Source organism: Melospiza georgiana, chromosome 9 (genome assembly GCF_028018845.1).
Source record: "Melospiza georgiana isolate bMelGeo1 chromosome 9, bMelGeo1.pri, whole genome shotgun sequence".
In the NCBI taxonomy this organism is placed as follows: domain Eukaryota; kingdom Metazoa; phylum Chordata; class Aves; order Passeriformes; family Passerellidae; genus Melospiza; species Melospiza georgiana.
The window spans coordinates 15,657,444-15,671,193 of record NC_080438.1 but is presented as its reverse complement, the minus strand read 5'-3'; the positions used below and the strand labels follow the sequence as shown (position 1 = coordinate 15,671,193).

Sequence of the window (13,750 nt, the reverse complement as noted above, 5' to 3'; positions counted from 1 at the left end):
TCCAAACAACTTGTCTGTTTCACTACAAATAGCAAACTTGAATGTCCTGGCAAACTGTAAGGACATGATTTACAAATACTAGGTAATATTTGGATCTTGCATTATAAGCAGTGCTCCAGTCTTTCTGAGAAATAAAAATGACTTCATTCTGGGCTTAGCTTGGTCATTTCAATAGACCAAAACTTCATCAGAGACATAAACCGTAGCTGGACATATTAAGCTCAATAGATACAAAATTTTGTTTTGGTCACAGACCACACAATTAGCATCCACTCTTAATATTTCCAATAGCTCTGAGGCTTTTTGCTTTATGGTACTGTTACACTTCCAATCTGCTATAACCTCACAGCTTTTTGAACTCTAATGGCTGTTAGTATTAATAGTTGTATGACATGCAGATTCTGAAAAGCAGTTTTGCTTTCCTTTCCTTAAATTCACATAACAAGTAATTGGCTACTTTTTCCAAACTGCTTTGCCCTACCATCTAACTGTTCCCCAGAGCCCTACAATGAAACTTGACCCTCTCTTAACTTTTTTTTTTAATCTAAAGTTTGAAAATTTTCCAAATGAATACCATTAACTCCATGCTTATGTGACAAGCAGCTATGACAGAGAGCAGGCCAGAGGACTGTGTACACTTACAAAGAAAACTCTTCGGATTCCAGGTGCCAATCTTTCTGTTTTTAGCTTCCAGACCAAAGGCAAAGGAGAGTTGAGAAGAAACACCAGAGGCTTCTGATGAATATGCACTGATGAAATTGGATTCAAATGTAATGTGACCTACAGAAAAACACAGAAATATGTGAATACTTCCTGGAATTTGAAACAATGAATCAAAGATAATTTATATATATACATATTATGATTCTTAGCATTCAGACCTCTTGACTCAAGATTAAAGACTAATCTACTTCCACAAAAGTCAGTCAACAGAACACAGAGAAAATAAAATATGAAATAGTTAACATTTGTGCTCTATGCTTGCAGAGCACTGCTAAAAAGAAAACCTTGGCAAATGCTGATGAAAAATATCTTATGCAAAAGGTCAAACCACTAAGCTGAGAGTTGGAGAACAAGGAGATAAAAAGAATTGCAAAGCAAACTCTGATTGCTGGTTTCTAGATGGTAGTCTACAAGGCTGGCTTAGAGTATAAAACCTCATCTGCTGATTCTGTTAAGGACATATATCTGGCCTGCAAAACAAATAAAACTAAACAAATAAAAACCAGGAGGAACAAATCCAGAAACACAAGCGAGCACTACATTACTTTATGGAAGGAATTCCAAAAGAAATTTTAACATACACTAGGGAAAGAAAATGCCTGTGCTCAGAGGTTAAAAAAATACACAGGGTAAATGATCTGAGCAAAGTGGACATCATGGAAGTGAGGCAACCTGTTAGAAGTGGCTTTGAAACAACCAGTTTGCAGTTGCTGGAAGTCCTTCCTGCCCAGCTCCTCGTACCCCAGCACTGCCCTTCTAGAAAGGGCTCAGTGTTGGAAAAAACCATAACCAAACACACGACAGCACAGCCTGGCCTTTTTTGGCATATACAGATTTGCAATTGATATTACAGTGGTTTTTGTGGCACCTAATAAGCCGTGTAAGCAGTCAGGATTTAGCTTGATACTTCATCCCACATTACAGAAGAAATCTCTAGTGTGCTATGGAGAGATGATCTACCATAGACTGAGCAGGGAAGCTGATGTCCCACCACACTGATGACAGGCAGGTTCCCTGACAATCACAGCTCTTTCTAAAAAAAGTACAGAGGAAGCAAACATGAACACAACCACCAGTTTGAATGGCGGCAAACAGAAATGAGCACAAAGATAATTCACAATTAATTCTGTATCCTGCTAGAGAAATTAAAAGGATATTTGAGATAGAGAAGAGGGACTATGTATAGTTCATTGCATGATTCTTATATAGTGGCAAACAACCATTAGTTTACCAGTAAAGTAAATGGAGATTCATCCAGTAAACTAACTAGATGAAAGCTAGAGACCAAATTGAAAACTAGGTACCTATTATTGTTGAAAATATTGTCCAAAGTAGACAGAAGGGTGGTTTTAGTTTGGTTGGTTTGGGTTTTTTGCTTTGTTTGGGTTTTTTTTATTTCCTTTGGTTGGTTCGTTTTTTGAGGTTTTTTGAATTTTTTTGAATTTTTTTTTTATTTATTTCACCTTGAAAAGTTCACCATCACTATAAAGTCACTGCCAGGCCCTGGTCTCAGGTCCAAGACACCCAGAGGACAGCAGAAAGACCTTTTATCACTATTTAAGAACTTGCAAGAAAGCTAGCAAACAGCTGGCTGTGCTCTCACACTAACTGGTAGCAGTTGCTTACATGCAGAATGCACCAGATTCTGAAATGCCACTGACCAAAGGTGTCTCAAGTCCCCACAGTGACAGACATCACATCCCACACACACACCACTGGGAGCACCCAGGACATCCCTGTCCTCCTCTTCGTTAAGCTTGATTAAAGTTGTTGGAAAACTGAGTAGACCCATATTTGTACTAAAGCCAAGCTGCCCTAAAGAAGGAGCTCCTCTCGTGGCAGCAGCTGGGCAGTGACAGCCCTGCCTGCAGGAAGGTCAGGCAGTGCCATCTCCTGCTCCTGCAGCCACCTCTGGCACCACCTGGCCTCTCCAGCACAGAACACATCTCATAAAGAAAACACCAAGTACAACAGACTACCAAGAACCACATTTCCCTCTATTTTCTGCCTCTAAAGTATTTTATTCTTTCTCATTTTAGCAAAGTGCAGGGTGGTAGTGCTCTCAATTCTAATGGGAGGACAGAGACCTGAAATGCCAAACAGTCACATTCTTAGCTACAGAAACTGCTTTGGTCTACCAGCTATAGAGCCAAAGTAGCTCTGTTACCTGAAAATAAGAGAGAAATTATTCATTTTACAAGACTTCTGGTTTGTTGTTCTGTCTAGAAATGGAGAGGTGAAAGTAAAAAGGAAAAAGTGTTTAGAACTACTATTAAATTCATGACAATTAAGCAGCTTTCAGTAATTCTTGAGGCTTTCAGCTATAATCACTGCTAATTAATAATAAGCTGTTAAAACTATTAAATGTAATTACCTTGTTCTAGGTTTATGTTTTCTCACAAAACAATAAAAACACTTATCTCAGTTTAGTAAAATAGTCCAGTTATATCTTTTGAAGTTCTGATCTCAGAAATATGAGCTCAAATTTCATGATGATTTTTTTCAGCTTCAAATGGCATAAAGTGCATCCAACGTATTTCCAAGCCAAATAATAACTGACTTCCTTTGATGCTAGATATTTATGAAATTACTTATAATATAGTTATGTGCTTAAATAACCAAGAATAAAAACTAGTAACAATGCTTTTGCACTGGCCAACAAGAGGACTCAGCTTAGGCTTCCATCCTGGCTGTGTTTTTATCAGAATGGCAAGTCAATGTAAAAGATATGGCTCTTATTAGAAACTTCAAAAAATTTTTGCTATTTAAAACCTCCATTATTTATTAAAAGCAGGAATGATACAATACATGTAACACACTCTGAAAACTTCATCTCAGAAATAGCTAGGCCGAGTCCTTTGGGTAATAAGGACATGGAGAAGTACCTCTGTTTCAACTGATAGACAAATTTGTTCAAAACCAACATCTATCAGACAAGACAGATGTTTTAGAATTCATGAAGATTTCTTCCTGTTGTTTTAGTCACATGAGAGCACACAGAGCAATCATACTGCCTTAGTGAGAAAATCAGAGATTCTTCGCAACTGGGTCTGCTATCAGACTTTGTAGTTGCTATTCCCTCAGCTTGTAAAATTAAAGATGTATATAATGCATCTTTTTCAACCAAGTTTTTCAAATTTTTCAAGCAAACTGCTGGGGAGTTACCAGCACCCAAGATCTTTACACCAAAACCCTGCTGCCAAGCATTGGGTTTTTTACACTGCATAACTACAGTCAGTGGGTATCACAGGGAAATTTCAGTCCAAGTACAGCAGGCATGGTCAGAAGAGCTCACCAGAGAGGTGGTAATGTGAGAGAGGGTGGTTTGAACTGCAGAGTCCAGGTGAAAGCCTGGACTTTTAATATGCATCAGAGGCATTTAAATGCCTCTTCCCACTCCTGCTTCAGAGACTGAAAGGCTTAACAGGACTCTAAGGTGTTAAAAGTTATGACATCAACACAAGCACAAGTTCTTTAGCTGTGCCTTGCTGAGCTTTCTGCTGTCACAGCTGTGCTCCCACTGACTTGTCCCTTTGCTAAGTTCTGGCTTGGCTGCCCCCATCCACAGCACTGCACAGGAAGATCCTCATCCCTACTCTCCCTACAGCAATCTCAACAAAACACCATTTCTGCTGCAGTGTCCCCACTGTGGGTCTAGTTATACCATGTATTAGCTGAGTCCCAAGTGATCCCCCTCCCCTGGACACCTTTGTGTCTCAGCTCAAGAGCTATTCAAGACATCCCTTCTCATGGCTACAGTTCACAGTACTTTTAGAACACAACACAAACTGACAGAAGGATACTCAATTGCTTTAAACCACCAGAAAAAAAAAGTTTCTAATTAATAGCACAAGAGATAACTACAAATTTTCCCTTTCTTTTTGTATTTTCACGGGCAAAATACCTATTACTCAATATTTATGGAAGTCTTGCCCAGAAACTCCATCAGAAACTAATCCTATGTGTGTTTAGTGCTGCAAAAAGTGTTTTGAAGACATGGTGTGAAACTCTGAACTCTGTGAACTCTGTAGTGAAGTTCCTAACTTTTTTCTAAAACTCCCACATAAGCTTAAAAAAAAAAAAAAAATCAGAGATCCAAAAAGGGACATGCTCCACCCATTCCCAGATTTTCAAAGAAGCTTATACGGTACACACATTTGGTACTTCTCAACAACATACTACTTGATTCAAAGTCTTCTGCAGCTCAGGCAGGTCTGTGACCATTTTGGTCAAACAACACCAAAAGAAAATTAAACCAGAATCATTAAATGGACTTGGGCATTTTAGGTCACCTAGTCCATTTAAAAAGCTGCTATTGCTTTGCCTATGTTACTTTAAAAACATATTAAGAGACAGTATATTACCCAAGCAGACAGCACCACAACAGTGCAGGAAAATAAGTCAGTGTGGTCCAACACATTCCTCACTCCCAGTGAAGGGCTCATCTGATCACAAAGCTGCTGCACAGCCAACACTTTCATTGTGCAATCGATAGCTAGGCCAGACCTTCTGGGCATGTGTGTCAGCAATGGCTCTCTCAGCAAGGCTCAACTTCAGCAGCTGTTTGTCAGAGCAAGCTGCTCTTCAGACTGGTGTCTGGCCCCCTTTGGCACACACTCCTCCAAATAATACATGACTAACTTGTGAGGAATACAAGGATTTGGTCATAGCTGAAAATGATAGACTTCAGCTATTCTGAAAATGTCAGAACAAAACCTACACGTTCCTCTTTAAAGCATCCAGGTCCAAGGGGGCTGTGAAGCCCCGAGCTTGTGTCCTGTTTGCTGGAATGCATTTGCCCTCCACGGGCACAGTGCCCACCGAAGCTCTGCTGGCACTGCTGAGCCAGACCCTGCTGGTCACTGCTGGCTGCCCACTCTGCACAGCTCCTCCAGGGCTCCAGCAGCAGCAAGGTTAAGGCGGCTGCAGAGGCTCCTGTCCCCAGAGATCAGTTTCATGGAAGGCTGAGGATCACCACAGAAACCAACTACAAAAACAGTCCATGGGCTCCTGCCCCGCTACTCTGCTAAAGCAATTTGTACTACGTGAAAGGCAAGGACACAAATGCTGAAAACTGATCAAAGTAAATGCTGCTGTTAAAGTACCATTTTGTTTTGCTGACTTCAAGGCATCAAATCACAGGCTCTGTGTTTTGCTCTAAAAAGATGAAAGCTAAGTGCCAAGGATTTGTAAGGTTGAATTAACTATTCCGGCATGAAGACCTTCAGATAAATCCATAGCACATTTTCCAAAACAACCATTACAAATCTGTGCTAAAAAGCCAGGACAAAATATGTGGTGTTGTATTGAATTACACTGTCTAGGCTTGGACAGCTGTTCTCTAAAAAAGAAGAAAAAAAGAATTTTAACTCTCAGATCACATAAGTACATTTTCTGACTTATAAGTGATGCAGTAAAGACAGATTTATGACATCTTAACTCATTACTCTGCTGCAAAGATTAAATAACTCATTCAAAGCAGGCAAAATTTAGAGCTGAAATATGAAAATTTACACCTATCTCTGTCCTAAGTGCTTTCACTCCTTTTGTTAATACAATATTTATAGAACATAGTTTATTCTGATATTACAAGTCAAAGAAATTAATATGGAGAAACTTATTTTTACAGTTCACTTGTGTCTATCAGTATAGGAGATTTGGAATTTCTACTGAAATTCATTAGAACAAAATATAATGTTAGTACATCGGCCATAATAGAATTCAGTTAAGGATTAATCCATTAATCCAACTCAACTGGTGAGATCTGGTACTGCACCACTTTTCAGAAGTGTTTATCAAGTACTTTGAGAAGGATCCTTTTCTTCTCCAAATAAAAGTCTAGAAAAAGCACACTCTTTAGACAGGGATTGTGATTCAAAATGAAATACTGTTTTTTCCTCCCCCTCATAGTTTTGCTATGCTGCCTGAATATTGTGTTACAGATTTGATACCAAGCCAGCTATAGTAGATCACAATACCCAGCTTTTGAGAGCCAACAGTTTCTGAGAGAGAGTTTGCTGATTTTTCCAAGAAACTTAAAATATGTTCACATGGTGTTACTGCTTGAATGTAACTTTGCTCTCAGGGTTACATATTTGCATTCTTAAATCAAATGATTGTATAAGCAGGTTCCTAAAAGCACACAAGATCCTACTGCTTCCCTTCTGGGAAGGTTCTCCAACACAGACTCTTTGTTCAGACAGGGCAAGCACCAATTTTTGAAAACTCACCTCAGCAATCAGAAGATCTGCAAAACAGTATCAAAGAAACCACTAACTGCAGGGAAACTGCAATGGCACTAAAAGCAAGCATTCATACCCACAGAGAGTTACTTTTTCTCCCACAGAACCCAACCATGTGCCACCTTCCCAGTCCGTGCCAGGGACACATCATGCCACCTTCTCTGTGCCAGAGCAGCACTCATGGATGCTGCTGGGGCAGGGACCTGTCCCTGTGGGAGAGAGCAGGGAGAGAGCTGTGATGCACGAGGAACAAGGGAAGGAAAGACCTGCTCTTACTTCCAGGATGAGGCACAACTCAATCCTTAGGGAATGGATCTGAGTCCCAGGTATCATCTACCCAGGTACATGGGGACTGAAGTTCATTTCCAAGGCTCATGTAACACTCTATTTTAAAATCAACCCTTTGCTTATTTTACCCTAAGTACACGATTGCAAATAGATTGGCATTGCCTGGACCTTCTCGCCCACACAGTACTAGAGAACCAGATTGACTAAACAGCAGTTATAGCTCAGTTTTAAAAATCATGGGAAAGATTCACCTCTGGCATAATTCCACTGAAGCTACTGGCACTAAATCAGAGACAGATGAGGTCCCATACATTACTTCATGGAAGAGAGAATACTATTGCACAATCTCTTGACTGTTACAATCTACCACCCAGACTGGAAAACTAGGCTCCATAAAAAAGAAGATAAGAAAACAGAAAAGTTGATAAGGACCGCCCAACTATGACCTGTGGCCCACTGCACTCTCTTCATTAAGTAGGTGTTTGAAAACTCCTTTTCCCTTCACCCTCGTTTGTCCTACAATAGGGGATAAGGGTCAGGGTGTGCTGTGCTAGACACAAAGAGCTTAAAAGTCAAGTCCTACAGCACATGAACATGCCAACATCCACTAACAAATTATTTTGAATTATGCATGTTGTTCCCATTAATAACAATTCACGGGAAAATCAGAGAATTACAGAACAAGCTGAGTTGGAAGGGACCATCAGTGATTACTGAGTCCAACTCCTGGCCCTGCACAGCACCATCCCCAAGAGTCACACCCTGTGCCTGAGAATGTTGTCCAAACACTTCTTGAACTCTGTCAGACTTAAGGCTGCGACCACTTCCCTGGGGGTTCCAGTGCCCAGCCACTCTCTGAGTGAAGAACCTTTTTCTAACATCCAACCTAAGCCTCCACTGACACAATTTCAGGCCATTATCTTGGGTCCTGTCACTGGTCACCACAGATAAGAGATCAGTGCCTGGCCATCTCTTCCCCTCATGAGGAAGTTGTAGAATGTCATATGGTCTCCCCTCAGTCTCCTCTTCCCTAGGCTGAACAGACCAGCTGACCTCAGCCATTAAAGGACAGCCCCAAAACATGTGTTCAAGACATGAACTAAACAAAGTCCTTTCGCCTTCAGTAGGGATGAAGCATCACCCTTGAGTCTGGCACCTATTCCCTGTAGAGCAGCACATTGTTTTTAATGAAGACCTAAGGCTTCAGAACCAGCTAGAAAACTGACCTGCCCATACACTGACTTCATACTTGTATCTAACAGTTGGGTGAGAGAGAGCCCTTTAGAACAAAAGCCTAAGGGCTTGCAGCACAGTCAGAAATTATCTGTAGTTCTGCCTCCAGCGTATGCTCTGGTATGTTTCTTGCCCCAGTATTAAATGACCAAGCTGAGGGTCTGTGTAATAGGATGGAATTGCAGAACATTTAGATCTCCTCCTGTGGCTTGTAATTCAGCTGCTCCCTACAACAGACTAAAAAAAATCAAATTACAAATAAAATTTAGTACTATAACATTATCAAAGACATCATGTGCCAGATGAGTATGCTGTATGACATTAAACATACTGCTCTGTTCCTGGCAGCAGAGTTGTCTGTGTCTGGTTCATAACTGGTAGTTTCCTGCACCAGTGATACTTGCTCCTCAAAAGTGGAAGAGCAGGCAACCACGCTGGTAAGGTTCTACTGGCAATGCAGTGCCTGTTCAGAAAGCACCACAGCTCACATAGCTTTAAAAAATTCTGACACAAGGAGACATTACAAAACAGTTCTTCTAGCTTCATGAAAACATTGGGCTATTTCTGCCCAGAGCTTACTCACATCATTTATTTTCTGACAAAAACATAGCAAATTAATTTCTGATGTTCCTAAGTTGTTATTCTAAGCTGAAGCAGCCAAATACTAATAATTTATGCAAATACCCAGGTAATAAAAGCTATTCCTGACACAAATAACCTGGCAAATATGCAGGACAGTTATTGAAGTCCTATATTTGCAATAGAAAGGGGTATGACTTTCACAGTGCAAGAATAATAACAGTAAAAAAAATTGAAGGTTTAAGGTGGATATAAGGACAGAACACAAAGGGCAATAAATGTATTATCATAAGTCATACTGAGACAGCTCTGTAACTATCATCTTGAAAGTACAACCAAAGTGTGTACTGATAAATTTTATGTAGATATCATACACATACTGCCTATGTTAGCTTTGTTACCTGAATTATACAAATTCCAGCTTCCCCTGTGCATACACATATCAATTCAATTTTCACTGAATGTGTGAAGCATTACATGCTTTGAGAACCAGAATTCTCTTTCTTCCTGAAAAAGAAGATTTTTCAAAAACTTCTGTCTGCAGCAAAGAAAGCAGTCTCTGCACACACAATTCTGCTCAGCTTTGCCAACCAAATGTAACTCTCACACAACAATCCCCACTGTGGTCACCTGCAGAGCAAGGGCTGCCCACAGTGACCAGCCCCATGCTTTGGTCAATAAAAAACTGATGCCCGTCAGTGCAAAGCCGGGACCCCTTTGCCCATTCTGTCTGTGACCTGATCGAGATGCTCAGACTCCCAAAGATTAAGTGAAACCATTTGTGCCATGTGCCCTCCTGCAGATCAGCCAGGCTTCCCAAAACACAGTGCTTTGCTCAGCTTTGCATAAATCAGTAGATGTCAATACCATTCACATGGCATATAATGAATCCTGAGGGGACAGTCTTCTTTTGTGGGAAAATTCCTTGTTGGCTTTAGATCTGTTAAAGTGCAGAGGGTTTGTCCCTATACACCACAAGTACAACATCTCCCCTACTGTTGCTAGTGGCCTATTCTAAAATGGTACCATCACACTGAGTTTTACCTCAATAATTAAGGTAGAAAACTCATGCAGAAATGAAACAGTCCACATTTATTTGTACATATATTGCAGATCTAAGTTTTCCTTCAGTGCATTGCCTGAGCTGCAAATTTTAATTTGCTTTACCTTCTCCCACCCCTGCCCTAAACTATTACTAAATAGCTGTGTAACAGGTGTCCAGTGCCCTGAAGAGAAAAAATGGATGTGGAGGCAGTTAACTATGTCAGAAGATATATGAGTACCTACTAAAAAGCAGCTCCTGTCACAAAGGAAAAGCTTCTTAAACTGAGAGATAAAAGACATATGACAAGTATCTGCCAGGACTGTTTTCCTTAAATGCATTTGGAGCCTTCTAAACTAATCTACACAGGCTATTTCAGGTAAACACAAGTTTCCACTGCCTGTATTTTAAACAAGTTAGATAGATGCTAGCCACCCAGCAGAAACTACAGAGCTGCACTAATGTATCACTAAAGTAGTTTAGTGTTTGCTACTGTGTAAGTACATTGCTTATGTTTCACAGGGAAAATAAGAGACTCTTCTAGAGAAACACAAACTTGAGTGTTATCAAAGTGTTATCAAAAGCAAGATCCACATAAAAACACTCAACCAATTAAAACATTTGTTGTTCTTCCATCTTGCCACAGCATGGTTTCACATTTTCAGCTGATTCAGGAGCATGGCTGTCAGGCACGGCAAGCTCCGCACAATTTATGTTGGAAATTTTCCTCTGCACTGGGAGGCTGAAGAAGAACGACTTTATTAATTCCAGCTTTTGGTTCAAACAGACACTCTAGAGAACAACATAAATATGACCCCTCCTGACAAATGTTGCTGCAATATCTCACACATACATGCATGAGCCCAAAGCTAGACTGGAACCTGACCATGGAGTTTGGGATATGGATGGACTGCTGGAAATGTCATCATTTCCTTAATATCTTTTCTTGGAGAAAGCAATTACAGACAAAGCAGTAATTTATAAAGAAGACATGTCAGAGGCTTTGGAGACCATGAAACAAATCACAGTCTATGATCAAAAATCAACACACATCTGCCTGAAAGAACCGTGTGAGCCCACGTGCACAGTGTGCTTACACATCCAAGCCTCAGAGAGACAGGAAGAGCCCATCCACTAAACAGCAGCAGCCTTCTTGCTCTCTACAGCCCTGCAAGAGCACAGCAGTACCTGCTGCATCTTGCCTCAGAGGAAAACAAGGGTCCAGTTTACAGCTTCCAACACGACATTTTAAGCAGCAGTCAGCAAAACCCAAAACTGTGAGCAGCCAGAAAACTCACACTGACGTTTTTCCTTCTGAAGCCGCTAGCGTTCTGTGGTAGGCCCTGGCAGGGCTTCAGCCACCACTCCACACAGCTCCCTCAACTGAGAACAGGGCTCACTTTCTGCACACAGCAAACAGCCCCATTTCTAAAAACAGAAAATAGCAAGGCTTTGCACAGTGCTTTCCAAGTAATGAGATGTCACTGCTGCCTCTTTAAGGCAGACACGTGTCCAGCCACGCTCCTGCAGGACATAAGGCTCTGTACAAACAGACTCCTCTGGCCAACACAGGACTTCCTCTGGCAGTTCTGGTGGGCAGAACATGAAAGGACTGCCAAATCCAGTGACCAGCAAATCCTGAGCTGGCTAAAAACAACATGCAAAGACTGCAGTCCAGACAAACAAGATGAAAAAGCCACATTAAAAAAGGTGGAATTTTATGCAAGCACAGATGCCTCCAAGTGCTAACAGAGAGGAGAAAGAGCATTGTAAAGGCTTTCAAACAACAAGCAAACTCCACTTTCTTAAAAATATGGTAATGCCATGTTCATCCTGAAGGCAATTAAGACATTAATGTCATTTTAATGTATCAGCTGCATGGGAGATGCAGCTTTCAGCAGACATGGAGTTACCTGAGACACTGAATGATTATGATTTCTGTGGCACATGCTTCCACTACTTTTAAGGCTTTATAAGGTCTATAATGTACTTTTTCTTCTGATTTAGTGCAGTACTCCAGCTGGGCTCTTGGGCATGGCTGTGCATAAAGGGAGTAAAACAGCAGCCTGTGAAACCATTCTGGTGAGCCAGTGGAGCTACCACAAACTTTGGAAATTACCCAGGATCAAAGATGCATGTGATGAGGAACTCCTGCTTTCCAAGGAACAAATACAGGGTGTTCCTGGAGTACATTTGCCACAGCATCACTCACAGCTTGACTCTGAGACCTCACTGGCACAGAGCACTGGTGGAAGCAGTAATTCATCTGGACTTCCCATTCTCAACCTTCTTAAGTGGCACCCTTCCCTCACAAAACACCATGCAAAATAATTACAATAAAAAGCAGTAGTCAACCTCAAATTTGACAGAGTCTTGCAGGTGGCCAAACTCCTTTTCCATTGTTATTCTGTATACCCAGGATGACTGATTATGTTGCGTCTGCACAACTTCATGAGCCACACATCATCAAGGAACAAGAAGTAATGGGTGCAGTGATCAAATTAACCTTGATGGGCTCAGTATAACAGGAGAGCTGGCCAGCTGAAGAGGCTGAAGGTTCAAAACCCCTGAACATGCATTGAAACATGCAGGTCTGCTGCTAGAGCTAGAGATCCACAACTGCTGCCAAGCTAAGGTAGTCAGAAAGTCAAGAGGCAAGAAAAGAAAAACACTGTTGCTAAGTTCAGAATTTGTCTGTACCTTGGCAGAGGCACAGTGCTTTGTTTTATCTCTCAAAGCTTCTTTTTCTAAAGCAGCAACTACTTTTCTTCAAAGCAAAGGCCTTTGACCTACCAGAAATACTAAATATACCCACGTGCAGCACTGTGTATCTATTCAAACAAATGAATAGGTAACAAAATCCTCACTAACTCCAGCTGTCAAGTAACAAACCTTGAATTCCCTTCCTGCCTGCGGTCAGCACATGACCTCCAGGCTCCCTCTGACCATGACTCTGGTGCTGCAGGTCAGCATGTTTTAAATATGCCCAGAAAGTGGCCCCTTTATCTGAGCTGAATCTCAAGGCTGTTCCTGGATCTCTGGATGCCTGAGCACGAAACAAAACATTTTTCCCTTACATAGCCTTGGGTATAGCTGTTGTAGTATTGAACTTCTGAAAACAGTTAAAACAAACACATTGAGAAATACAGTAAATATGCAGCATATTAGGCAACATGAACTGGGTTTTCACCACCTTCACCTAGATCTTCAAAATTGTAAAAATCAAAAACACTGTGACACAGAAAAATTATCCTGAATTCAGGATCAGCCTATTACAACTAGCCTATTCCAGGAGCTAACATCCATTTTAATATCATGTTTACTCTCAAAGGAAATTTTAAAGTTGTTATTGTTAACTTTTTACCGAGTAGCACTGATTAAACATTGGGAAAAAGGTCTGTCAAATTATTACAGCCTCAGTAGCATTATTCGAAATTATAAATATAAAGACAAGTCCTTAGTTTTCCTGCCTTCATTTCATAGAACACATGTTAAACATCTGTATCAGGCATAACATCTCAAAGTTTTTTAGGATGAGGATGTCAATGAAAACAATAGTGACTCCATTGCCAGGAACTCTGATTCCATGTATTCATATGTATTCAATCCTAAGTATTCACATGAGATTAACTTTATATGCCCC

At 40.8% G+C, this 13,750-nt stretch overlaps 1 protein-coding gene across 2 annotated transcripts in view; it reads right to left on the bottom strand.

Moving 5' to 3' along the window:
• The window catches only part of TGFBR3 (transforming growth factor beta receptor 3), a 108,849-nt gene that overhangs the window by 47,380 nt on the left and 47,719 nt on the right, over positions 1–13,750 (bottom strand). For both annotated transcript variants that reach the window (XM_058029914.1, XM_058029915.1), the window contains exon 4: positions 643–780. In XM_058029914.1, coding sequence (XP_057885897.1) covers positions 643–780 — 138 coding nt within the window. The remainder of the gene's footprint in view (positions 1–642; positions 781–13,750) is intronic.